Source organism: Colias eurytheme, chromosome 7 (assembly GCF_061535395.1).
Source record: "Colias eurytheme isolate Ceu_HAF_F1 chromosome 7, ilColEury1 Martin Lab GWU primary, whole genome shotgun sequence".
In the NCBI taxonomy this organism is placed as follows: Eukaryota; Metazoa; Arthropoda; class Insecta; order Lepidoptera; family Pieridae; genus Colias; species Colias eurytheme.
In genome coordinates, this window is record NC_142986.1 from 2,600,803 (window position 1) to 2,628,233 (window position 27,431).

General features: G+C 34.0%; 1 protein-coding gene and 1 non-coding gene across 2 annotated transcripts; both read left to right on the plus strand.

The window, feature by feature from the left end:
- The first annotated feature begins 357 nt into the window (after positions 1 to 357).
- LOC149906914 (uncharacterized) lies at positions 358 to 6,050 on the plus strand. The gene is made up of 4 exons (XM_090103705.1): positions 358 to 430; positions 3,617 to 3,772; positions 4,955 to 5,095; positions 5,874 to 6,050. Exons 2-4 carry the CDS (start codon positions 3,668 to 3,670, stop codon positions 6,042 to 6,044), a joined length of 417 nt encoding a protein of 138 aa, XP_089959831.1. The 5' UTR covers positions 358 to 430; positions 3,617 to 3,667; the 3' UTR covers positions 6,045 to 6,050.
- A 16,253-nt stretch (positions 6,051 to 22,303) lies between these two features.
- Positions 22,304 to 22,421, plus strand: LOC149906915 (U5 spliceosomal RNA). The gene has a single exon (XR_016456970.1). It is a non-coding gene; the product is annotated as a U5 spliceosomal RNA (small nuclear RNA).
- Positions 22,422 to 27,431: the final 5,010 nt, after the last annotated feature.

Sequence of the window (27,431 nt, forward strand, 5' to 3'; positions counted from 1 at the left end):
GGCTTAATAATATTAACAAACAGTGTGTTTAAACCGATGAAAATCATTTAATTTGTAATTAAAATTAGGCGTGCGCTTGCCGCTTGGCCAGAAAACACAACAGGGAAACCAATACAAAAAGCAAGTCATTATATAAATAATGACTTTATTACAAACGCAATTGAATAAAATGCAAACGGACGAACGTTATTGAATGAATACATAAATTAAAATGTATTTAATTTTCACTCAACTGCGATCATTATTCTGATTAATAATCGCGATATTAAAATTGCATTAGTGGAATGAAACGTTCATTTAAAAATTTATTATACATTGTAATATCATATAGTTCAGTATGATAATGTGTATACGAGCGCTGGCAGTCTATCTAATAATAATAAACATATGTGTGACCGCCGACTTCGGTCCAAAAAACGCTAATAATTATGTAAGTTTCCCTTTTCAATTTTCATTTCGCTTCAACTTATTCTAGCTCTATATTTATAAGGTATATAAGAAAGGACTATTATTGCTGAATATACATTTATTTATTTATTTATTTATTTATTTAATTATTTATTGCACACACAAAATAAATAGAGACACACAAAGTACAGCTAATAGGAAATAATGTGTACAAACGGTGGCCTTATCGCTAAGTAGCGATCTCTTCCAGGCCACCGTATGTAATAAGTAAGGAGAGACGTTAAAAGGAGGTGGGTGAGCAAAAAATAAGGCTTTAGGAAAAAAGAAAAATATAATTATAAATATTCAATATATATTATAAATATATGTATAATATCATATACAACAACTATATAGTAGTAAATAGCAAGAGAAAACATAATTATAAATATTTAATAAGTATATCATAAAGAACAAATATAATATAGTATGTAGTAGGTATATAACAAAGAAGAAAATAAGGTAACAGTAAGGAAATAGAGGAAGAAGCTAAGCAAGAGAAAGATAGTGTGACTTAAGAAGGTGTTTAAAACTCCTTAAGGATTGCGCTTGACGTACTTCTAGTGGAAGTTCATTCCAGAGTTTGGCAGCACGAACAGCAAAGGAATGACCATAAAATTTGGTGTTCGTGATAGGGACACGCAAAAGTAAAGTTTTGGAAGGGCGAGGGAAAGGAGAGGTAAAGTAATCAAATTTATCTTTGAGATAGTGAGGAGCTTTAGGATCAAACAGTACGGAGAAGAGAAGATGAAGGATGTGGGAGTTACGACGGAAGCGGATGGGAAGCCAGTTGAGTTTTTTGCGATAGTCTGACACGTGGTCAAACTTACGCAAGCCAAAGATAAGAAGCGAATGCAAAAATTCTGAAGGCGTTCAAGTCGACTCAACTGGGCTTCGGAAAGGTCAAGGTAGGAGGTATCTGCATAATCAAGATGGGAAAGGAGAAGGGAATGAGCTAGCATTATTTTTGTAGGGATAGGCAGAAAGTTGCGCAGGCGCCGAAGTGAGCCAGCGGAAGCAAACATCCTCCTGCTGACCTCCTTCAGGTGAACATCCCACGACAGGGTTTGATCCATTAAAATACCCAAGTTTTTAACGTGGGTACTGTAACCGATCTGTATGCCGTCCAACAAAACATCCGGAAGAGCTGCCCAATCAATCCTTGACACGTATGACGCACTCCCAATGATGATTGTCTGTGTTTTAGCTGGATTTAATAATAGTCCAAAATTCCTGCTCCAGTTTACAATGGTAGACAAATCATTGTTGACCTTACTGATTGCATTGGGCAAGTCTTCCAGAGTCGCTTGGGTGTAGATTTGGACATCGTCAGCATACATGTGGTAGAGAGAAGTTAAAGATTGAGTTAAGGTATTAATAAAAATTGCAAAAAGGAGAGGTGACAAGACGCATCCTTGTGGCACGCCGGCATTGATATTGCGCCAAGACGAGGAAATGTCATCAAGCGAAATTCGCTGCCGGCGTCCATGTAAATAACTATGAAACCAATTACACGCAGATGGAGATAGGTTAAGCGAGCGTAGCAAACCCAGCAGTAAGTCGAAGTCTACAGAGCTAAAGGCGTTGCTGAAATCGAGTAACGTGAGCACTGTGAGCTGCTTGTTGTCCATGCCGAGTCTAATATCGTCAGTGATTTTGGTGAGCGCAGTAGTCGTTCCATGACCAGGACGGAAACCGGATTGGAAAGGGTTCAATAAATTATGTCTATTAAGGAAACTACTGAGTTGTTGATGGACTAATTTTTCAAGGACTTTGGAGAGGAAAGGTAAAATAGAAATTGGCCGGAAGTCACTGTGGGAAGAGGGTTTGGGCTTTTTTGGTAAAGGAATAACCTGAGCACTTTTCCAGGCGGAGGGAAAAGAACCCGAGGAAATGGAGCAGTTTAAAATATGAGTTAAGATTGGGATAATAAGGTCAAGGATAGGGATGATCATGTTACGACTAATGCCATCACTACCGACTGCATTAGACGACACTGACAATACGCTCTTCTTAACATCTCCATCAGCGAATTGGCTCAGATGAAACGGTGGAAAATTAGGAATTGATAAAGAAGAAAGATTATAAAGTGTGTTTAATTTTGTATTATTATCTAAAGTGGGTGGAGAATCAGTGAAATGTTGATTTAAAAGTTCTATATTTAAGTTATCAGGAAGAGAGTTACTACTTTTATTACCAATTCCTATGGATTTTAAGAAATTCCAGATTTTACTGGAGTCGCCGTTCTCGACAGATGAGTGAATATGGCGTCGTTGTGCGTCTCTACAACATGTATTGCAACGATTCCGAATCCTGACATACTTTTCCCTGTTCAAGTCACTATTATTCGCTTTATATTTGGCTTTTGCTTTCGATTTTAAAATTAACAGTGACTTGAGGTCATCCGTGAGCCAGGGAGCTGGTAGATGCTTAAGTTTGACTGGTTTGAGGGGTGCGTGTTGGTCGTATAGTTGTGTCAGAAGCGAAGTAAATAAATCGACTTTGGAGTCAGTATTATCGGCAGAAAGGATGACAGACCAGTCAATCTTACTAGCATCACGGTGAAGACTCTCAGTGTCTATCCCAGCAAAACTGCGTCGCATCACAAGTTTGGGTTTAGGTTTAGGAGGCCGCACACTGTACGACAGGAAAATTAGGTCGTGATGAGAGAATGCACTAGCATCACACTGACCATGTTTCAAGACCATATTGGGAGAGGAAACAAACATTAAATCGAGGAGAGAAGGAGAGCAATTTGGAAGGGAGTGAGTAGGTTTAAGGGAAAGAAGATGAAGGTTATTGGATTCAGTAATAGAAAGAAGAGTCTTGGCTCGGGAGTCGTTTTTAAGGAGGCAAGTGTTAAAATCCCCCATAAGGATGGAATGTTCATAGATAGGGACAAGTTTTTCAAGGATGGTTTCGAAGGAGTGGAAATAATTGATGGAAAGGGAAGGACTATAAAACACACCCAAGAGGAGTTTTTTACACTCTTTTTTACATTCGAAATAATATATAGTTTTTTTATTCTGAATAAGGTATATCTAATGAAGGTAAATAATACAATGATTATTTTTGCCAAAAAACACGTTTTTTAATATTTCATTTTGCTATGCTATGAGAGAAGATTTTTTATTTTTATTTTTAACAAACTGTAAAATATGTATCCCAGGGATTCTATGTAGTAGTATGGGAACACTTCGACCAATGCAGAGGTCCCAAAATGGTCAACGTAACTAACTTCGTGAACACATTACTTATAAATGAAGAGAACCATTACATTGGTCGGATTAATATGACTTTCCTGGAGGATGCGCGTATTGATGAAGTAAGGACAACATTTATTAATTATAAAAGACTAGCGGTCCGCGCCGGCTTCACCCGTGGTACATGTTTACTTTTTCTTTTCATAAAAACCATCCTCGTACTTCAAGGAATAATATTATAAAAAAATAATTATCCAAATCGGTCCAACCCTTCACGCGTGATGCCGTGACCAAGGGAAATAGGGATTCATTTTTATATATAGAGATTTGGCTGAATATTGTTTTAACTATAAGTGTCAACGAATCGAACATTCTAGAAGAAGTCTAATTGAATAAATAAACGTTTGAGTTTGAATTTGAACGCGTGCTTGGTAAGGCAATAAATGTTGAATTACATGAGACTATCAGTTCAGGTGCATATTAATTATGAACTCAAAATCGTACTATCATTATCATTTTATCAGTCTCGATTAGCATACTGGCTACTTTAGATCTTGATACCATGTAAATGAAGTTGAAAATAATTAGTTGCAGAAAATAGACAGCAAAAGGAAGTTAAAGTTATAAGCTTTGTCGATTTATCTTCACGAAACCAGTCTCAGATCTAGATCAAACCTATTTTAGTTTGATCTGTTAAGAAGCTTTTGCCGTTTTCCGGGATACATATAAACTTTCCGGCTTTCCTTTGTATTCAACTTTAACATATTCGAATTTGTGAGATCAATTTCTGTATAAGTACACTTTTATGTAGGATTTAAAATAAGACGAATGTGAAAGAAGAAATGATGTTTGATCTATTCTTTAGATTATTTGTAATTTTCCTCAATTCTTCAGAGACATTTTGAAAGCCTGAAATCCCTCGTGCTTATATTCCCGACGCTCATCTTATCGTTAAAACCATTTTCAACATATTCACAACATTATCCGAGGATCTCTTTCAATTATAATGATATCTTGGCAAAGCTGAAACATAAAAATACAAATAGATGAAATTGTAAAATTTTGTCCTTTTCGTAGTCCGGATTATGCGATACTTCAAACAGTTAATGAAACAAACCATACATTACCTATATATTATATTTATACCTTAATATATTTTTGTATAATTTATGAGGATAGAGGTACTTACTACAAAAGTAATAAGGTGGTGAATGTTAGTAACGGTATGGCGATTCTGAGGTTTTAAAGCCTACTAGCCTTTTCTTTACTTTATTTTTTGTGTGTGTGCCTTTGCCTTTCCTCAGATGAAAATATACGTGTATACTGTGAAGGAAGGGGTCAAAAAATTGATGTGGAACTACAATATAAAGAAGCCATGCCAACATTACGTATTCGCAGCCTTACTGGAATCTCACTTGGGTGTAAAGAATTGTGGTGCTAAAAAGGTTTGATGTTTTGCTTATTATCTATATATTAGTCTCACGTATCATTAAGTTTCATCTTAATACTATTATAAAGGCGAAAGTTTGTAAGGATGTATGGATGTTTGTTACTCTTTCACGTAAAAACTACTGAAACGATTACAATGAAATTTAGCACACTTATAGAGGGTAACTTGTATTAACACATAGGATAGGTTTTATCCCGGAAATCCCTCGGGAACGGGAACTATGCGGGTTTTCCTTTGAAAACGCGGGCGAAGCCGCGGGCGGAAATCTAGTTTGATATAATCATTTCGTATTTGACCTCATATTATAAAACAATATATGAATAACTTAGAACAAGCATCTTTTGTAAATGCCTATATGTTATGTAGGTATCTATAACTTACATATTTTCATAAAAATTGCTTCTTCAACTGGCAATTATGACGAATTTTCGTATTGTTATAAACTTTTACAATTAAAATTGATCTAATTAAGTTACCCTCACCAAATTGTGTATATGTCGCAGTTATCTGGTTGAATCTGCTATTTGATTGAATGACTGGCGAGTTTCTTGTAGGATTACAAGAAACTCGAGTAGTTAGAAATATACATCGTATTACTCAATGTTTTTGGAGTGAAACTTCCTTAGGCGCGTTGAGAGTAAAATTTCAAGGTCCGTCACGTCATGGAGTACGGCGACGATTTCGGTACCTTTGAATATTGTCAAAGAAGTTTCACTTCTGACACGTGTGCTCGGCATTTACTTTTTTGTTTTAATGATGAACGTCTCTTCCAGGGTGTCTATTTCTCTGATATGGATTTAACTGTACTAATGGCGAAATATATCGGAGATCAGTTTTTCTATGGCGAATATCTATTCAAAGTGGTGATCCTTTCCAAGAAGGGGAACATCATGTGTGTTTACTTTGACCCGAAGTTTAAGAAAAAGGAAAAAGTTAAGTCATGATTTAATAAAAACCTTTTTAAATTAACTTTTGGTTTTATTTCCATTTCCCTATTACCTGAACAATTAAAAACGTAAAGAATTCTTGGTTTTATTACTCGATAAAACCTCAATTTAAAGAAAAGAATAATTTCGATTGTTCTATAAATATTAAATATACTTCAATATATTTTTTCATTAAAACCAGTTTTAATTGAGGCTGAAAATTATATATTAACGTTGAATTAACTTTTCCTGATTATTCAAATTTATTATAATAATTTAATTTCCCTCTTGCTTCAATATTGGAGGAAGACGAAAATTAATTCAGCAATAGGTTGATAGACTATTCTTAGATAATCTATATGTATCAAAATAAATTTAAAGTTACTATTTAATATTTGTGTTAGCATTTAATTTAAATAATGAAGATAGAACAATTTTACATAAAATATAGGTTTTTTCTGAAATAAAGATTTTTTATTTGAACTTCTCTTTACGAGTAAGCACAAGTAAATGTTAAATATATAATGACAAAGTAAAGTGGAAGCTCATTTACAAGCTTCTAGTTATAAGAACCAAAAATTGATAGATTTTCCTCCTACAACATTTTTACTAAAACTTATCAAAAGCGAATACGTTACATTCTGTACTATACTCATAGTAAGTCTACTGGTTAGCGAGTAATTTTGTTATGATCGCGGCTAGTTCGGCCTTGGCAATTAGCGTTCTAGCGTTAATTATTACTTTTAGTTTGCGTTTTAAACTTCCAATGAGTTTACTTATGGACTTTTGTTATAAGATTAAGGGTTTAATTAAGCAGTCTTGGTGCATGGGAGCTAAATCTTACGACTGATATTTTTCTCTTGTGCCTTTGAAAAAGTGATTATGAAGTTTCTTACTTTCATTGTAGGTACTTTTATAGGTAGATTATGTACATATTACTCTTCTTATTGTTATACAATATTATACTTCATGGCCATATTTTTGAAGTGAAACTTCTTTATCTGGGTTGGAAAAAAATTTAGTGTAACATTTTTTCGTTACGCGTGACATTTTTCCGTTACGCGCCATCTTTTTCTTATCCCTACCATGCGTGATTCGACGTATTTCTGAGGTACGTAAAGCTGGCGATGAAAAATTAGCGAAATTAAAAAAAAACAACACCAGAATTTGTTGCTTATTTGTTGCTAATTAGTTGCTATAATGACGATTTTGTTGCTCAACCCGTTCGCTGAAAATCAGCAACAGTTCTAGCTTAACGTTAAGGTAGCGTGCAGAAATCGGAAAAAGGGATGGATCGTTCCAAAAATGCAGATGAATTTGTTGCTAATTTGTTGCTGCATAAAAACAGTGAAAATTTTAAATTTTTTTCATTGGCGCCAAAAATAACACTGGCCATGTCAACTTAATTGTCGATTTTCGGTAGTGAAACATAAAAAAAAATTTGTTGCTCCTCACATCGTTCACAAGCAAAGTGTACAGAGCCAGCAACAAAATAGAAACCGGAAGTAGAGTTAATTTTGAAACCGGTTTGCTAGAAAATCGTCCACGCCAGCTTAACTGTCGATTTTCGGTAGTGAAACATAAAAAAAAAAATTGTTGCTCCTCACATCGTTCACCGGCACAGAGTACAGAGCCAGCAACAAAATAGAAACCGGAAGTAGAGTTAATTTTGAAACCGGTTTGCTAGAAAATCGTCCACGCCAGCTTAACTGTCGATTTTCGGTAGTGAAACATAAAAAAAAAATTTGTTGCTCCTCACATCGTTCACCGGCACAGTGTACAGAGCCAGCAACAAAATAGAAACCGGAAGTAGAGTTAATTTTTAAACCGGTTTGCTAGAAAATCGTCCACGCCAGATTAACTGTCGATTTTCGGTAGTGAAACATAAAAAAAAAATTTGTTGCTCCTCACATCGTTCACCGGCACAGTGTACAGAGCCAGCAACAAAATAGAAACCGGAGGTAGAGTTAATTTTGAAACCGGTTTGCTAGAAAATCGTCCACGCCAGCTTAACTGTCGATTTTCGGTAGTGAAACATAAAAAAAAAATTTGTTGCTCCTCACATCGTTCACCGGCACAGTGTACAGAGCCAGCAACAAAATAGAAACCGGAAGTAGAGTTAATTTTTAAACCGGTTTGCTAGAAAATCGTCCACGCCAGCTTAACTGTCGATTTTCGGTAGTGAAACATAAAAAAAAAATTTGTTGCTCCTCACATCGTTCACCGGCACAGTGTACAGAGCCAGCAACAAAATAGAAACCGGAGGTAGAGTTAATTTTGAAACCGGTTTGCTAGAAAATCGTCCACGCCAGCTTAACTGTCGATTTTCGGTAGTGAAACATAAAAAAAAAATTTGTTGCTCCTCACATCGTTCACCGGCACAGTGTACAGAGCCAGCAACAAAATAGAAACCGGAGGTAGAGTTAATTTTGAAACCGGTTTGCTAGAAAATCGTCCACGCCAGCTTAACTGTCGATTTTCGGTAGTGAAACATAAAAAAAAAAATTTGTTTCTCCTCACATCGTTCACCGGCACAGTGTACAGAGCCAGCAACAAAATAGAAACCGGAAGTAGAGTTAATTTTTAAACCGGTTTGCTAGAAAATCGTCCACGCCAGCTTAACTGTCGATTTTCGGTAGTGAAACATAAAAAAAAAATTTGTTGCTCCTCACATCGTTCACCGGCACAGTGTACAGAGCCAGCAACAAAATAGAAACCGGAGGTAGAGTAAATTTTGAAACCGGTTTGCTAGAAAATCGTCCACGCCAGCTTAACTGTCGATTTTCGGTAGTGAAACTTAAAAAAAAAATTGTTGCTCCTCACATCGTTCACCGGCACAGTGTACAGAGCCAGCAACAAAATAGAAACCGGAAGTAGAGTTAGTTTTGAAACCGGTTTGCTAGAAAATCGTCCACGCCAGCTTAACTGTCGATTTTCGGTAGTGAAACATAAAAAAAAAATTTGTTGCTCCTCACATCGTTCACCGGCACAGTGTACAGAGCCAGCAACAAAATAGAAACCGGAGGTAGAGTTAATTTTGAAACCGGTTTGCTAGAAAATCGTCCACGCCAGCTTAACTGTCGATTTTCGGTAGTGAAACATAAAAAAAAATTTGTTGCTCCTCACATCGTTCACTGGCACAGTGTACAGAGCCAGCAACAAAATAGAAACCGGAGGTAGAGTTAATTTTGAAACCGGTTTGCTAGAAAATCGTCCACGTCAGCAGTAAATAATATTTATTTTATTTTATTGCATCAAATTCCTTTAACAACTGTTTATACTAAAAATACGTGAGAAAATCTAAGGTGCCCGTTTTTCTTGCAAAGAAGTGTTTACGTGCTTGAGGAGACGATAACACAATAATTATTCTTATTAATCTTCATGTACTTTGGTACACTCACCACTTCACCGTCCGAGGGTACTACAATGACAATATTATTTTGTACGCAGACCGCGAAAGCACTTATATATTATAATATTGTCTAAGAGCGCTTGTTCAATTTAACTATTTTGTTGCTGGCTCTGTACACTGTGCCGGTGAACGATGTGAGGAGCAACAATTTTTTTTTATGTTTCACTACCGAAAATCGACAGTTAAGCTGGCGTGGACGATTTTCTAGCAAACCGGTTTAAAAATTAACTCTACTTCCGGTTTCTATTTTGTTGCTGGCTCTGTACACTGTGCCGGTGAACGATGTGAGGAGCAACAATTTTTTTTTTTATGTTTCACTACCGAAAATCGACAGTTAAGCTGGCGTGGACGATTTTCTAGCAAACCGGTTTAAAAATTAACTCTACTTCCGGTTTCTATTTTGTTGCTGGCTCTGTACACTGTGCCGGTGAACGATGTGAGGAGCAACAAATTTTTTTTTTATGTTTCACTACCGAAAATCGACAGTTAAGCTGGCGTGGACGATTTTCTAGCAAACCGGTTTCAAAATTAACTCTACCTCCGGTTTCTATTTTGTTGCTGGCTCTGTACACTGTGCCGGTGAACGATGTGAGGAGCAACAAATTTTTTTTTTATGTTTCACTACCGAAAATCGACAGTTAAGCTGGCGTGGACGATTTTCTAGCAAACCGGTTTAAAAATTAACTCTACTTCCGGTTTCTATTTTGTTGCTGGCTCTGTACACTGTGCCGGTGAACGATGTGAGGAGCAACAAATTTTTTTTTTATGTTTCACTACCGAAAATCGACAGTTAAGCTGGCGTGGACGATTTTCTAGCAAACCGGTTTCAAAATTAACTCTACCTCCGGTTTCTATTTTGTTGCTGGCTCTGTACACTGTGCCGGTGAACGATGTGAGGAGCAACAAATTTTTTTTTTATGTTTCACTACCGAAAATCGACAGTTAAGCTGGCGTGGACGATTTTCTAGCAAACCGGTTTCTAAATTAACTCTACTTCCGGTTTCTATTTTGTTGCTGGCTCTGTACACTGTGCCGGTGAACGATGTGAGGAGCAACAAATTTTTTTTTAAGTTTCACTACCGAAAATCGACAGTTAATCTGGCGTGGACGATTTTCTAGCAAACCGGTTTCAAAATTAACTCTACCTCCGGTTTCTATTTTGTTGCTGGCTCTGTACACTGTGCCGGTGAACGATGTGAGGAGCAACAAATTTTTTTTTTATGTTTCACTACCGAAAATCGACAGTTAAGCTGGCGTGGACGATTTTCTAGCAAACCGGTTTCAAAATTAACTCTACCTCCGGTTTCTATTTTGTTGCTGGCTCTGTACACTGTGCTGGTGAACGATGTGAGGAGCAACAAATTTTTTTTTTATGTTTCACTACCGAAAATCGACAGTTAAGCTGGCGTGGACGATTTTCTAGCAAACCGGTTTAAAAATTAACTCTACTTCCGGTTTCTATTTTGTTGCTGGCTCTGTACACTGTGCCGGTGAACGATGTGAGGAGCAACAAATTTTTTTTTTATGTTTCACTACCGAAAATCGACAGTTAAGCTGGCGTGGACGATTTTCTAGCAAACCGGTTTCAAAATTAACTCTACTTCCGGTTTCTATTTTGTTGCTGGCTCTGTTCACTGTGCCGGTGAACGATGTGAGGAGCAACAAATTTTTTTTTTTATGTTTCATTACCGAAAATCGACAGTTAAGCTGGCGTGGACGATTTTCTAGCAAACTGGTTTCAAAATTAACTCTACTTCCGGTTTCTATTTTGTTGCTGGCTCTGTACACTGTGCCGGTGAACGATGTGAGGAGCAACAAATTTTTTTTTTATGTTTCACTACCGAAAATCGACAGTTAAGCTGGCGTGGACGATTTTCTAGCAAACCGGTTTCAAAATTAACTCTACTTCCGGTTTCTATTTTGTTGCTGGCTCTGTACACTGTGCCGGTGAACGATGTGAGGAGCAACAATTTTTTTTTTATGTTTCACTACCGAAAATCGACAGTTAAGCTGGCGTGGACGATTTTCTAGCAAACCGGTTTCAAAATTAACTCTACTTCCGGTTTCTATTTTGTTGCTGGCTCTGTACACTTTGCCAGTGAACGATGTGAGGAGCAACAAATTTTTTTTTATGTTTCACTACCGAAAATCGACAATTAAGTTGACATGGCCAGTGTTATTTTTGGCGCCAATGAAAAAAATTTAAAATTTTCACTGTTTTTATGCAGCAACAAATTAGCAACAAATTCATCTGCATTTTTGGAACGATCCATCCCTTTTTCCGATTTCTGCACGCTACCTTAACGTTAAGCTAAAACTGTTGCTGATTTTCAGCGAACGGGTTGAGCAACAAAATCATCATTATAGCAACTAATTAGCAACAAATAAGCAACAAATTCTGGTGTTGTTTTTTTTTAATTTCGCTAATTTTTCATCGCCAGCTTTACGTACCTGTATTTCTGTAAAGTTGCATACGTATAGTAAATTATTTTTTGAAAAGTAAGGTCATAAAGAAGTTTTACTTCTTACGTGTGTACACTAGTACACGTACACATTTTTTTTATATATTTTAACAAGATACTGACAAAGGTTAGACTAAAAAGCCTTACAAATGAATTAAATAACACAGGTGGCTATATTTAATTCACGAAATTGTGCGCAAATTTAAATTTATAAGTGGAACGAACACCTGCATTGTGTATGTATTCAGTATTCACCTAAAGAGAAAGGGTGTAAAATTTCTAAGGAGTACCTAATTAGTTAAAATGTGGCGTGTCGCTAAACACCAAAAGTTTTGTCAACTACGTAACATAGGCCACGTGACTGCGTAAAACGTGGATATAAAAAAAACTGGATAAATTAAAAAAATATTGTTAATTATAGGTACTGTTAATTTATAAAAAATTATTCTTTCTTTCTAATTTGAATAAGGTATTCACATATACCTACTGTTTTATAAACTTTTTGTTACAGTAATTAGCGCATAAACTTTTCATCTGTTTAGGCAAAGGTTTTAAAAACTGTCTTGTTAACATGAAAATTTTGTTGTGTACAAAATCTTTTTAGATTCAGCATTTTTTACGATCATTGATGCTTGATTTGCTTAATAATACGAACATACGCACTACAGAAATGGCTGGTAATATTTATACCAAAAATGCTATTAAACTCATCAAATTACATGCTCAATTAACTTTATTGAAATCAATATAACACTTCTAGTATATCATAGATCCATGTTACGTATTCTAAACGTTCAACTAAGAAAGCACTTTGCTTAAAACAAATTACCGCGAGTAAAAGTCATCCATTTTTATTGCCGTCTTTTCGGATGAGAAACGTGACAGGCTGCAAAAGTGAAGCTTAGAAATAATTTGTTTTAAACTTGTTAAAGAATGTTCTATAAGAATGTTTATTGATCGGATAAAAAGTAGGAAAGAAAAGTATGCGAGCTTTCAATGACGGTAATAGAGCAAATAAACAATTATTAGAATATCAGAATAAAAGGGGATTGTGTAACAATTAACAAGTGTAAAAATTAAGTGATGTAATAGATATTATAGGTGCAGAATGTGACAAGTAAAGAATCGGGCTTCATTTAAAACTTAAATTTCTAACTCATAACCAAACGATAGAAAATAACATGACTCATGTGCTGTATCATTTGCTACTACATGATACCAATTTATCATTTACCTAATGGGTCTAGATTTAATTAACCTTGTAATAAGAAATGCATCACAGGGCATTCTCTGCAAACATCATTATCGTGTTGTATAAAGAAATAAATCAAATACTCTGTTGCAAATGCGTAAGGCATGCCCCATGCCGCACTAGGGGACTCAGAAGTCTTTTTTTAAAGAGCAAGCGCGACCCAGTTCTTACATTCTCAACTACCATAGATAAAATATATTTCATTTCAAATAATTACGCCATAAATCACAAAACCACTATTTTTATCTTAATGAGTTTCCTAACCAGTTTCTGAACGAGATTTCCATTCGCAGTGCATAAAATATAGTGTAAGAGAAGAAAATCAAATTGTATATATAATAAAAATATTCAGCTCCGACTTGGCTTATCAAATAAGTTTAACTCAATAAGTTTCAACAGTGTCCCGAAGGAACGGGTTCAGGCGAGAATTTTTCTCTTATCCAAACTTTGTTTATATAATATATTCTACACTTTTATCAACAAGTAGGTTAACATAATACCAAGTATTTGTTAGGACGTTTTGGTTAGTAAATATAAAATCGTGTGTTATTTATCTGATCACTTTTATTACTCTAACATGCTTTCAACTCTTAAAGGGAATACAATTCACATGATATGAATAATTAATAAACGCAATTTATTACGAACAGAATTATATGCTATTTTTCAATATTTAATATAGAATCATGTAATGGAAAAAATATGTTATATCTCCTTATAATAATTAATAGATCACTCAAAATGGATCTTATCACCATCACTTTTACACCTTGAATTTTGAGTTATTTTAATTTTTTTAAAGTATCAAATACATTCAAATTCTTTCCTCATCTTCCGTATTATATTCCAAACTAAGTATCAGAACCATTATAATTTCAACCAAGTACTTAGAAACCCTCGTATCACAGATGATCACTTCTTCACAACATCTCAAGTCTCCAATTAGAATTTCAAACTTGTTCCCATTCCAAGGGTTGATGGGAATATAAAAGCTGCTAAAAACCCCAATCAGGGAACCGATTAATTACATCGTGAAGGGCCATCCCTAAAAAGTTCCCTTCGTCAATCCTAATTAATGTCCTACTTAACAACCAATCAAAGAGATTCGTCAATTTTGTTCCGTACCTTTTAGTGGTCATTAGTAAACGTTTAACTTGCTTATTTTGAGTTATTTATATGGTTTTTGAACAATTTGAGATTGAAGAAAAAACGATATTCCACTCTGTTAAATATCGTGAATTGACACTAGTATTATAAAGCTGAAGAGTTTGTTTGTTTGCTTAAACGCTCTAATCTCAGGAACCACGGATCCGATTTAAATAAATATTTCACTTATAGATACTAGATAGTCCATTTATCGCGGATACACGCAAAAACATAGTAGCGGAGCAATGCGGGTAAAACCGTTAAGCGCAGCTAGTAAATAATAATTATTTCGTTTTTCTTATACGCTGAGCTGTGTTTTTACGTTCTAAGAATGTTTCTTTGTATTTAACCCTTCTAATGTGTATAAAAAGAAGGGATAGAAACTACCGTAGGTGTAAAGGTCGACACATTATGTTTGTTGACGACGGTCAATTTAGCTGACTAATTTATGGGGTCCGACGGTTCACGAGGGATGAAGATACTAGCATATTGAATAGATAATTTCAGTATCATTTTTTTCGTGAGTACCTACCGTGTGAGATGGTGAGATTTCGTGGAAATGTACAGTAAAAAATATTAGAATACAATATTATCATCAATTTACATATTGTGTTTCCATTTATATTATGTACTAGCGACCCGCCCCGGCTTCGCACGGGTGCAATGCTGATACTAAATACACTACAGAAAAATTGTGAACGTTGTATAGGTATAAAAATATAGCCCGCTCCGGCATCGCACGGGTATAAAATACATAGCCGGGCGGCCGCAAACGCTACGTCCCGCAATTTTTAAATCTGTAATATCTTCGAAAAAATTCACTTAAATCATACGGTGTAAAGGGCCATATAGATCTATATTAAATGAACAATGTATCCATGGTATTTAATTGGTTAAGGATTAATGCTGTATTGGTTAAAATCGCTTCGAAAATTAGCCATTATTTGTCGTAAAAAGTAAATGACAAAAAAAAGTTATTGTGGGTTATCCATAAGAGATAGACATATACCATCGCGGACTTTTCTGTAGATCTTTTCAATGTGTATAATACTTAGTACATTATTTTGATAAAACTCGTAGGGTTCAGCCTGCGTTTGCAATGTAAGCGGAATAAATGTAATTTTTTACGACATCACATTAGAAACCTCAAAAATAACAGTACTTCTCCACTACTTAATGGATCTTATTATACATATAAACCTTCCTCTTGAATCACTCTATCTATTAAAAAAAACCGCATCAAAATCCGTTGCGTAGTTTCAAAGATTTAAGCGTACAAAGGGACATAGGGACATAGGGACATAGGGACAGGGAAAGCGACTTTGTTTTATACTATGTAGTGATATTGATTTATGTAATTTTGTTGATACTACAGAAGTCCTCGAAGAATAGCGCCTGAAATTGTGAAATAGCAAACATGCTTGTATACGTAAATTAGCGCATTTCCTTGCCTTTTGATCGTGTTTTGTTAAAATAATATTATGTAATTAATAATATTATTAATATGAAAATAATTTAAATACGAAATATACCTATTACTTTTACGATACGATTTTTATCACTATTTATTGAATAGACGATAAGAAACTATTTCCTTACAAATATAAATAAACTCTTATGTTTTAGTTCTCAACCTACGTTTATCTAAAGAACTTTTATCTTTTCTCCAAAACGATGGTGCAACCACTCCATATTGCTCGATGCTTCCACTCTAGCCGCTTTGACGTTCCCAAAAGTATTGAAAGGGCTTTAGCTACGTCAAATTCCCTATTCTAAAAGAATTACGCAAAAAACTTTCCCAATACAGTCACTCGTAAAACAAAAAAGTATTTCCGCGAAGGAACTTTGTAAATTATCGAAATTTCTCTACAATAACAGTGAACTTTAAATGTCTCAGATCCTGTAACCGACTCTTTTGATTTCAATAAAGTTTCCTCTGAATGTTTATGGACAATCCACGATTGAAATTTGACGGAGTTATTTAAATGGATCCGAAGTTTCCTGATTTAATTAAGAGTTTCTGTGTTTATAATTTATTGAATCACGAAATTTTAATCGTTCGTTTGTTTCAATTTAATTTCTTTAAAAATACATCAATTTTCTGTTTTAGCTAGCTTAAACAATAATAAATTGAACGCAGCTCCTTTGTTTAGTTAAGGCATAGATGACGAAATATTTATGCAGTGTTTTTTACTTTACTTACTCATAAATCATAATATTAGGTATGTGTTATAATATTATGTGCGCAAAAACTTTTTGGTGGTTTTAACAACGTATGTATTCAATAATGAGTTCTTCTCAAATCATACTGTATTCATTTCAATATATAATTCTTGTATATTTTCGCAACAACGATAAATAACAACGATAAAATTTGCTGTTTAGATAATAGGTACCTAATATAAGTACGTATTAGATAGGTACCTTTTCACTATTCGAAACGTGAATACTCAATCATTACCCAAGGCTTACAAGTTACACCTACGCTTGTTAACATAATAATATAAATTATGAACAGAATTTTCCTTCCAATACTATTTTCCTAATATAATTGATTACTCGAAATAAGCTGTTTAAATCGAGTGGTGCTCAGAGCCCCTAAGTCAAGTGTTCAGATAACTGAATGTAAGTTTTATTGGAATTCCGCGCAGGTCAATCACCCGCACTCGACTTACGAAAAACTGGGGAAAAACTCGAACGAATCATGTGGAAAATTACTGAACGCACCTCTTGTACATACAGATCAAAAGTTCTTTATGGCGAAGGGTTGAACGCAATACTTGGGGAAATTCATGAGGAAATCTTATTATGTTATAAAAGATAAAAAATGTACGTTATAAGCTAATTATTATAGTGTAAGATTTCGATCGCAATGTATGACAATTTTGTTGGTATTTGAGCGTTTAATTTAAATTAGTATTTAAATGGTTTTTTAAATGATTATTACGTCAATAATCCTTTCTATTTTCATTTACTGAATCAATCCAAGTGAAGATATTCACTTTTTCTAATGAAAATTATTTCTCTCTTAATTTTATATATGGGATAAAAACATAATATTTCTTTCGTTGTTTACTTTTCATCTTATAACCACGCAAACCTGCTAACTGAAAAATGGTTACTGCAGTATATACCTACATGCTACGTTCACAATATAAAATCGTTAAAGTAATAATATTACATTCATGGTAATTCTTACAATGAAATTTACCATGCTCTGGCAAATTATTTTCGAAACAAAACATGTACAAAAGTATAATTTTTAAATCATATTTTAGTCTCTATAGGTATTTAGAGCCACTGTAGTATCATAATATTATAAATTCCCTTTTGTAGCTTTACCTGCTGATTTACAATTATATCTTGGATGATACCATTTTTTTATGACATGAAATTTTATTATTATAATATCATGAATATCGTATAAAAGTTCTGTTTTATAAAATATCTTAATTTGGCAATCGTTTTCTCTACTTCACTTGGCACAGTATTGAATACAGATACGAAATATTTTTGTTTATTTATTGTGATTCGAATCTTTCCTAGAATATCGTTGTTTGAGAAAATTTTCTTAAACAAAACTAAGTGGCACGAGGCTGTCTTGAGATTTCCTTATTACTTATTTATATTAATAATACGCCTATGAAATACTTAAGTGAAAGTTTGCTTCAGCCGTTCCGAATATTACGCTTAACATTACACAGAATATAAATTTTAGAATAATTTCTTGGTTTCAAAATAGGAACAAGAAACATAGAGAATATATAAATATATGTATCTTAAAAAATCTATGATTTACATTTTATTCGTGTTAATCTAAGACAAAAGAAAATACCATAATGAAATAGATAAAATGAATCCGGTAAAAAAAGTTTTATTTGATGAAACCCTAAGTATTTTTATACTTCACAAAAAAGCTGTTTTATGAAAAGTTTCTGTTTTATAACGAAGTTACAGGGAAGTATAGATTTCAGGATTAAAGTGTACCTTAGTTTTTATACTTTTAAAATTGAGATCAGTCCCCACTTACATTCTAAGAATAATCCCTCACTTTTATAAAAACCCTAAAAAAGAATCTTCATAAAAATACATAGTAGAAAGTATATAGAACTGAAAGAATCTCTAAATATAAATGCATATATTACGGTCGAGCGTAAAATATATTTTTGTCGATATATTGCATACTTTCATGTGGTTTTAAAAATTGGAAAATGTTCAGTATTTGTTTAATAAAAATTGTATTAAAAAACAATGTATAAAAAAATATATACTATAAGCGAAATATGAAACCAAAATTTCATTACACGAACTAAAATTATTTGGCAAGCAACATGACTTCGAAGATGGAATTTACTCCAAACTTACCGTACTTACATTTAAGAAAGTTTAGTTAGCAACTCGTTACACTAATGCTTGATATTTTTGTAGTATTAAATGTAATACTTTTTGTATGAAGATAAAAAATTGGCTGTTGGTCTATAAAGTTATAAGGTAAGTGTGCCTACCATTCCAACTGAAGCTCTTAAGAGCATGTAAAGCCCACTAATATCATAACACAACATTAAAACAATCCACTTCAATTGCCTTCAAACAAATGGTAAAATGTACGGAAACTTAGTCATTTGAACGGCGCCTTCGTTCGGTAAGAATTGTTTAATGTAGTGAGAATTCGACGTCATAATCGAAGCGGTGGCCCGTGATCTCTATACAGTACATAGTCTATATTCGTTACTGGATGTAGGAACTGGATGTGTGTTTTAGATCATACTTTGAGGATATTTTTACTCTTTTGTGATGTGTGTTTTCTATTTAGTTTCTAAGATGTACATTTAACAATAGGCACAGTTTAAAAAGTATATTACAATAAAATAATATAAACGACACAAACAACAGTTGTTCCTGTTCAAAGCAGATGAAACCAGAATAGCTATTAAATTATAATAACATTATTCAATCTAGCGTCAAATATTTTATGGTACAGACCTATCTACAAAATCACTCTGTAGGTACGTAAGCTATTATTACTCAGCATAAGATTTTTTAGCATTTTAGATAGATACAAATGGAATCTATAAAAGTTCCCGTAGTTATTACAATAACATCTCCCGTATGTTTGCATGTATTATTATGACAATAAATAAAATTAAGCATATCTAGACATATACGATTTTTAATTCCTTACTCTATCTATAATATATTATACTAGCTATGCTCCGCGGTTTTACCCGGAGTGCTTCACTCCTGTTGGTCTTAGCGAGATGATATTATATAGCCTATAGCCTTTCTCGATAAATGGGCTATCCTATATCCCGAGATTAGCGCGTTCAAACAAACAAACAAACTCTTCATTTTTATAATATTAGTACAGATAGTATAGATTAAAATAAAAAATGCTCCTTAAATAAATTTCTACGCATAATATTATAATGAAAATCTTACCTTCCAAAATAATCACATCGCTGATCCCGAAATTTACATTTTCAGTGAACGAGCATTTATTGCTATTTGATGTCACTTTGTAAGTCACATACTATTCGAGGAAGTCAAAGTTTATGCATATAAAATATTCACACTTCATGTATCTTATACTAGCTTAACTCCCTATTTTACTTAGTTTAACAGGAGTTTAATATTCAGGATAATAATTATTAATTACTTTTTCATTTTAGTTAATTTGTTCTACTGGATTATTATAAGTAGCTGTGGCTTCTGGTTTACCCGCATTAGCTGCAGCTGCCATTCGTCTGGGTGATGACATATAGCCTCTAGAGGCTATATGTCATGAAGGCTAGCCTTCCCCGATAAATGGGCTATCTAACACTGAAAGAATTTTTCAAATTGGACCAGTAGTTCCTGAGATTAGCTCGTTCAAACAAACAAACTCTTCAGCTTTATAATATTAATTAAATATAGATTAGGTACTTTACTAATTTTAGTTGGGTAACTGTTACAACATTTTTGAAGGCATAAATAAACCTGGTTTTTGGATTGAGTATCGATTTCATTATGGTTTTAGAAAGCTTATGACACGTACAAGAAATTATTTACGCAGCAATTAAGAATAATCAAATACTCAATCAGAACCCGGCTCATTGAATACTACATAGCGATGAAACAAGATTTCCTACATGTAAAGGGGCTCTACAATATTTGAGCAGAACTTCAATTGAGCCTATTATACTTCTATTGATATAGGTAAAAATAGACACATTAAACAACATTCTGCCCACAACATTCTGCCCACGTTTTCTGTGATAGTAAAACATATTATTATGTAGTTTGCTTTCGTTATTATTGTCCTAATAACACTCAAACTAAACTTATATATAAGTTTGAGTTGTAATTTAGATCTTAGCAAAGATTAATATTTGCCCAAGTTGCTGACTGACCTGACCTATTCGATTCTACAGAAGAATTATCAGGACTTCAAATTTGGGCACGTCATCAACAACTTCAAATATATTTTTATATAGAACTAGCTTTCAACCCGCAGCTTCGCCCGCGCAGTCAAAGAAAAACCCGCATAGTTCTCGTTCCCGTGGGATTTCCGGGATAAAACCTATCCTATTTCCCGGGATATAAAAAAGTAGCCTATGTCCTTTCTCGGATATCAAAATATCTCTATACCAAATTTCATGCAAATTGGTTCAGTAGTTAAGGCGTGATTGAGTAACAGACAGACAGACAGAGTTACTTTCGCATTTATAATATTAGTATGGATGTACACAATGAAGCATCGTAAGAATAGCAAACAATAACTAAAACAAAATAAAAGATCATAAAAGTTTACCTACAATACAGGTACCCTGAATTATTATACGCGAAGGGTATGTCTTAGCAACGACTGCCTAGAATGGGGCCCTTTGATCTGAATAAATGGTTTAAGTTATACCGTTGGGTAATCTTAACTTTTATGATATGTGTATAGGATTAAAGTTAGCGGATAAAGGTACTCAGTGAACTGTAATTCTGTAGTTAACCATTTTAGCGAGGGCTGTTATATTAAAAAGTGGAACGTTTTCTGCTTGAAGATTGGATAAGTTTAAGCATTACGCGTATTGCGCATATAGAAATGGTTTACTGTTAAGTCTTATGAAATAATACAAAACATGAAGTGTTTAAAATCCAGACGAAAGCTGAATTGTCCTATACCTATACCTATATTAAGACCTTATTTTTGTCTTATTCATTTATTCTTTTGGGGTTATCTCATTCTAAAATACCTTATCGAAAGCCTTTAGCTGCTACAAAGTATTTCTAAGGTACAGTTTGTTAAATATTACTTAAACAAAAGCAAGTTTTAATTAGGAATACAGAACATTCAATAATAAACAGCACACGACAATATTCCTACTCGTATCACACAATTGAAGGCTTTACCTAAACTTCCTGAACATTATTCAACATAATTGAATAGAACAATATATTTAACAATTCTAGCCTCTATGTTCTACTTTAATACTGCCGTCCTAATGTACCTGCATTTTATACTAGTTGATTTCCATTAATATTAATTTAGAATTTCTTCTGAGAAACTGTGAGAAGCATATTGTCAAGAAAGTTAAGTACCAATCAATATATTTTAAGATGCTTATTCAAAATGTTTATTTCATTATTATAACACTAGGTTTCCGCCCGCGGCTTCGCCTGCGCAGTCAAAGAAAGACCCGCATAGTTCCCGTTCCCGTGGGATTTCCGGGATTGCGTTATTTTCCCGGGATAAAAAGTAGCCTATGTGCTTTCTTGGGTATCAAAATATCTCCATACCAAATTTCATGAAAATTGGTTCTGTAGCTTAGGCGTGATTGAGTAACAGACAGACAGACAGAGTTACTTTCGCATTTATAATATTAATAAAGTATGGATTGATAGACGAAACAGATAAAATCAAATTTAGTTACAATTCACACCGCTAGATGTCACTCTTGTCGAAAACAAGACTTCTAGATCACGCTATCAAAAATGTTTTCCCCTTACGTATATAGTCCCGAAGACCAGTTTTTCGTCACTCTGGTTTCCCTTCAAAACGTATAAATCTTTCGCCTTTTACTAAAGATTTCCGTGGAGGGGAACACTCAAATGAGTCTAACTCAATTTTTTAAGACCTTACCTTTGGTAAGGTTTATTTTACACTACAAATAATTCTAAAATCTAAAGCTAGAATGATAAGCTTAATTGCCATCCTTATTGTTTATATAGAAATGACATAAACAATAATAAAGGTGTTAATAATTTTAAATATAAACAAAATGCCCACAAATAGGACAAGTGCATAATTCAATGTAACCTACATTTCTATAAAAACCTGTTATATTTAAAATAACACTGATATGCATGTCCTAAATAAAGTTTATACACTGGAGGGATATAGCGGGTTTCAACCGCTCTTAACCGAAGCTAATTATACTAGAGAAAAAAGCTGTTTCAATAATTTAAATTGCAAATTGTATTTATTCACGCCGTTGTATAGAGAAGGAATAATATTTTGTTATGGATTCGCATAACCCAGATTCTTTATAACAATATCTTAGTCATTTATGTTCTAATATTGGAAGAGGATTTATTGGGATGCAAATATATCTATGTACTGGCTGTGCCCTGCGGTGTTACTCGCATTACTTCGCTGCTATTGGTCTTTCGTGATTATATATGTATTACCTATAGGCCTTCCTCGATAGATAATCTATCTAACAGTGTAACAATTATTCAGATCATACCTATGATACCTGAGATTTAGACTAGTAAAGTAGATGGAGTAGTCTCCAAATATACCTCATTCTGTGTAGGAAGTGCACTTTATAATTAGCAAATTTTCGAGCGGCTTGACAGGTGTGTCTGATGGCCAGGTATCCCTGACAAGTTCGTATGCAAATTGCCCAACTTATGATGTTAGCCGCGCACGTGACCACATACCTGCTAACCTGGTCGGTGGGTATAACGAGCTATATGGGAATTGAACTAATGTTTGCGCCGTAAGTTCCATATGTAATTGTAAATTAGTAGACCCTTGAGATACTTTAGTATTAGCAACTGAAACACTTTTAATTCCAGAAATGGTGATGAATTATCCCTTTCCACGAAATATTTTTATTGCCCTGTTGATATTTCGTTGTAATTCTTACAGATAACATTTGAAGAATTCATAATATATTAGCTAAGAAAATTGTCTTTGCTAGGTTCTGATGAAAACAGATTACGCGTTTTATTACAGCTTTAATGAATTTAGAATTCTCAGAAACGCTTCAAACTTTTTTACTGAAGATTTAATCATGAGGATAAATACATACATAGTTTGACGACACATCATCCAGCTTAAGAAGATAATTATGCTGAATCCATTATTTATTACTAAGTGAAGATACCACATAAAAAATTTCTTATTAGAATGCCATCAGAAAATTCACATAAGAGAATCCACCAAATGTCATGAAGCCATAACTGAACACATTACACACTAAGCTTAAAACTCATTATTTTCCACCAATTATCCTAATACTTACCTACAATATAATAACAAACTAACCCTATTACGTAATCGCAATGAGGAACACATTCTAAGATAAGTCACATTCAGATCGACACCGCAACTTCCATGTAACTATTAATTTCAAGCATGGTTTGTCGTAATTACACGGCGTCTTACGTGACACGGTTCTGTCTGATCTGAGCGGCACGTTCAAAGAGATCCATTGAATTATTCCACGTGACAGTTTGTCAAATTACACGCAGGTAGATATCGAATGTCTTAAGTGTAGGTAAAGTCTGGATTCAAAGTGATAGGGAGTGCATGCTAAATATGGTATTAATGACATGACTATGTAATCTGACTATATTTTGCGAGCAGCATTTTGTGTTTTTATAGCTGTAGTATATTTATTGTTTAGCTTAACATTTCAAGAATAATAACAGTGTTTTTTAATTGTTTTCTTAATTTTCCCTTCCTCGTTACTATCATTTAAAAACTCCACGAGTTAATTGAAACAGAGAAGAAAATATCGAGAAAACGTTGCGACATTCTATCCAACAGTCTTGCAATTTAAAAATGACATTACCGTGGAATGGAGCCGCAAATTCAAGCGTTATAAATATTCAAATCTTAATGAGTCTTGCATTGGAAAGATAGCGTGCATTATACTGGCAAGTACTGTAACCGCGGAATTCACTATCAGGATGTCAACAGACTAAATAAGTACCTTATGGAATTGGCTCGGAGGAAGACATTTAAGTCGCTGTTTTCGTCCAACTAAAAGTTGAGCGCTGGTTACACCGTGCTCAGCTATTTGCCTATGTTTATTGCATTTTACATTGAATGTAAAAATTAGTATCATAACGCAAGGACTTAATGTCTGCTAATGATGGAAACTGGTACCCTAAAATCTTACGGTTACTTTTTTTTGGTGAAGTATAATTTTTTTACGTTAGATATTTTTTAAAGGAGTTTATAAGCGTGACGTGACTAATTTAAATAAGTTTCATGTTCGTAAAATCGATCTCCATGCAATGCATAGAGCAAGCATAGGCCATAGAGGAACGATTTCTACTAGTAGATAGATAGATATTATATTTATAAACCTTACTATAGGTGTTATAAGTAAGGTATTAAAAAATTGAAATTTATACTCGATAATTTTACGTATAAACTGATAATGTCCAATATGATAGAACGCTTCTCATACTACATACATAATTATATTAATATGATGTACATAATGAAAATATTTCCTTTGGCATCACGGTGTAAACGCATCCCTTGATTTTCCTCTTCAGTACCAGGTTAACCCGCTATTTCTAAAAGTATAATGGCAGTGTCGGATTTAACTAAAGTTTTAATTAGTTGCAATAGTGAAATTGGAAGAGTGCGGCAGGATTCAAGGAAGTATATTTGAATAACCCGGCTTATACATACCATTTTCATTAAAAGCTCTATTAGCTGGAATACTTATTATGAATGAGAGTTATTATTGTAATAGCGAATTTGAATAAGTGTCGTTTGAAGATATTATGATGTTCGGAAGCGTTTTGCTTAATTATTAATTGTATGGCATTAATAGTTGTAGAAAGTATTAAAGTAGTTTGAATTGAAAGTATGATTGGTTTTTTTTGTGGTGTCTCTCAATGTTAGCCAGAAGGGCTTCTACATTTTAACGCGGACTCGTGGGTGAACTCAAGGTTCACCCTGGTAGCGACATGCGCAAGGGCGCCCCCCCTTGACGGGGATCTCGAACCTCGGCTTGGGCTGTCGCTTGAGTGGAGGAGGCAAGGGCCCTAGTCGGACGGGCAGTATTGGTATTGGGATTGGCAGTATTGGGATTGGTATAGTAGGTAATTAGGCGATAGTTCTGGAGGATATGGGATCGATTTTTACTATTGAAATAATGTTATATGTGCAAGACAGTGTTTTGTAGAGTGTGGGTATAGTATGTCATGAATATTAACGATTGTCTCGTTTATGTTATCCGTCTTGTACCTATCCATTACTCAATCCATAATTAAGGATAACAAATATCCAAAAATATTTTTGTATAGTTTTTCCCACTGTTTTCCTGACGAGAAAAACAATACTTTAAAGTGAGAGTTGACAGAAAACATACGTATAGCAATGATTATGTTTCCTCTAATATTTTAAAACTAGTCTAATTTTATGAAGATTATGCAATTACCAACAAGGCAGGACAACTAGTACTATAAACTACACTTGTAATATGTATCCACGCAAATATGAAATCCAAACATTTCGCATTTCATATTCCAATAGCCATTTAAAAGGGGGCAATCCCATAAACGTTCGAAAAGGCATTATAAACACGTGAGCGATATAATTACTCCATTTGGATTCATTTGCTGGAATCGCTCGGACTATCCGCGAGTTTGTTCGATATTTTTAACGCAATAAATAGAGCAATCAAACGTTGGAAATACTATTTGATATTTCTAAATTAATTATAGGTTATTTTTCGCAGTGAGAGAGAAATGAGATGTGTAACAAGATTAAATTCGTAGCAATATATTTAAAAATTTTAGTTAAGGAAATATGTATCAAAATAGTTTTCATTTAATAATAAACAAACTGAATGCATTAAGATACATCTTTGTAAAAAATGGAAAATTTCAAAGTGTAAAATACTTATTTTCAAAACTTTTGCAGATTGTTCAGAATTTCATAAATTTTATGATAAGTGTAAACTAAGCTTAGCATTACTAAGAAGACTGTTAGATACTAAACTATCCATAGAATAATATAAAATTACGATAAATCCGCTGAACGAACCCTTCTTGACATTTGAGGATTAATCATCCACTGACAAGCTAAGCCATTTTCTAGAAAGTGTCAATTTTAAAAGTGGGATAAAAACTGATTCGATTTTCAAATAATCAGAGGTACGCTGATAGACAGTAATTGCTGCTCCAGTAACAGCGACGACAACCTTTAATGACGTTGAACGAGTTGCCAGTTTCAAAGCTCCTTTAATATTAAGAGAACCTGTACCAGTACGAATACAATACTGTAGGATGTCGATTTAAAATAATGTTCATACCTGAATTGTTTGCAATAGTTCCTCTAACTTCATGAGGCCTGGAATTCCAACACCTGTATTGTTGAATTCCAACGACATTACTCCAGCTCATTTAAATGAAACAAACAGTTACAGTTCGATTGAACTGTAACATAGGTCTAGAGCAATAATTATAAGTGAAATAGTTTAACTATGTTACTTGGACATCCAAATCATTCAAATCCTCTCTTTCATCAATTATCACAAATGTCCACACGCTTAAATACCACTTAATCACAAAAATAAACTTCCAATCCATTCTACAGAACCGCACTCCAAACTTTTTCCCAATCAGCTATAACAGATATCCCATAATTTAATTAACCTCTTAACTAATAAAGGAAAACGAATGTTATCTCGAAGCGGAAAGCCCATCTAAGCCCGGAAATTAATTAACGTGATTAAAGTTTCGGTCATGTGTGTCGGAGCCGTGACCTAGCCCTTACTTCCGTACGACTTAACCCCAACAATAAAATATGGATCAAGCCATAAATTAAAGGCGGGTTTCAAGGTACTAATGCTGTGGGAACTATTATTTAAATTACTTTCACGGTAAAAGGGTTGCTCAAATTCGGTTCT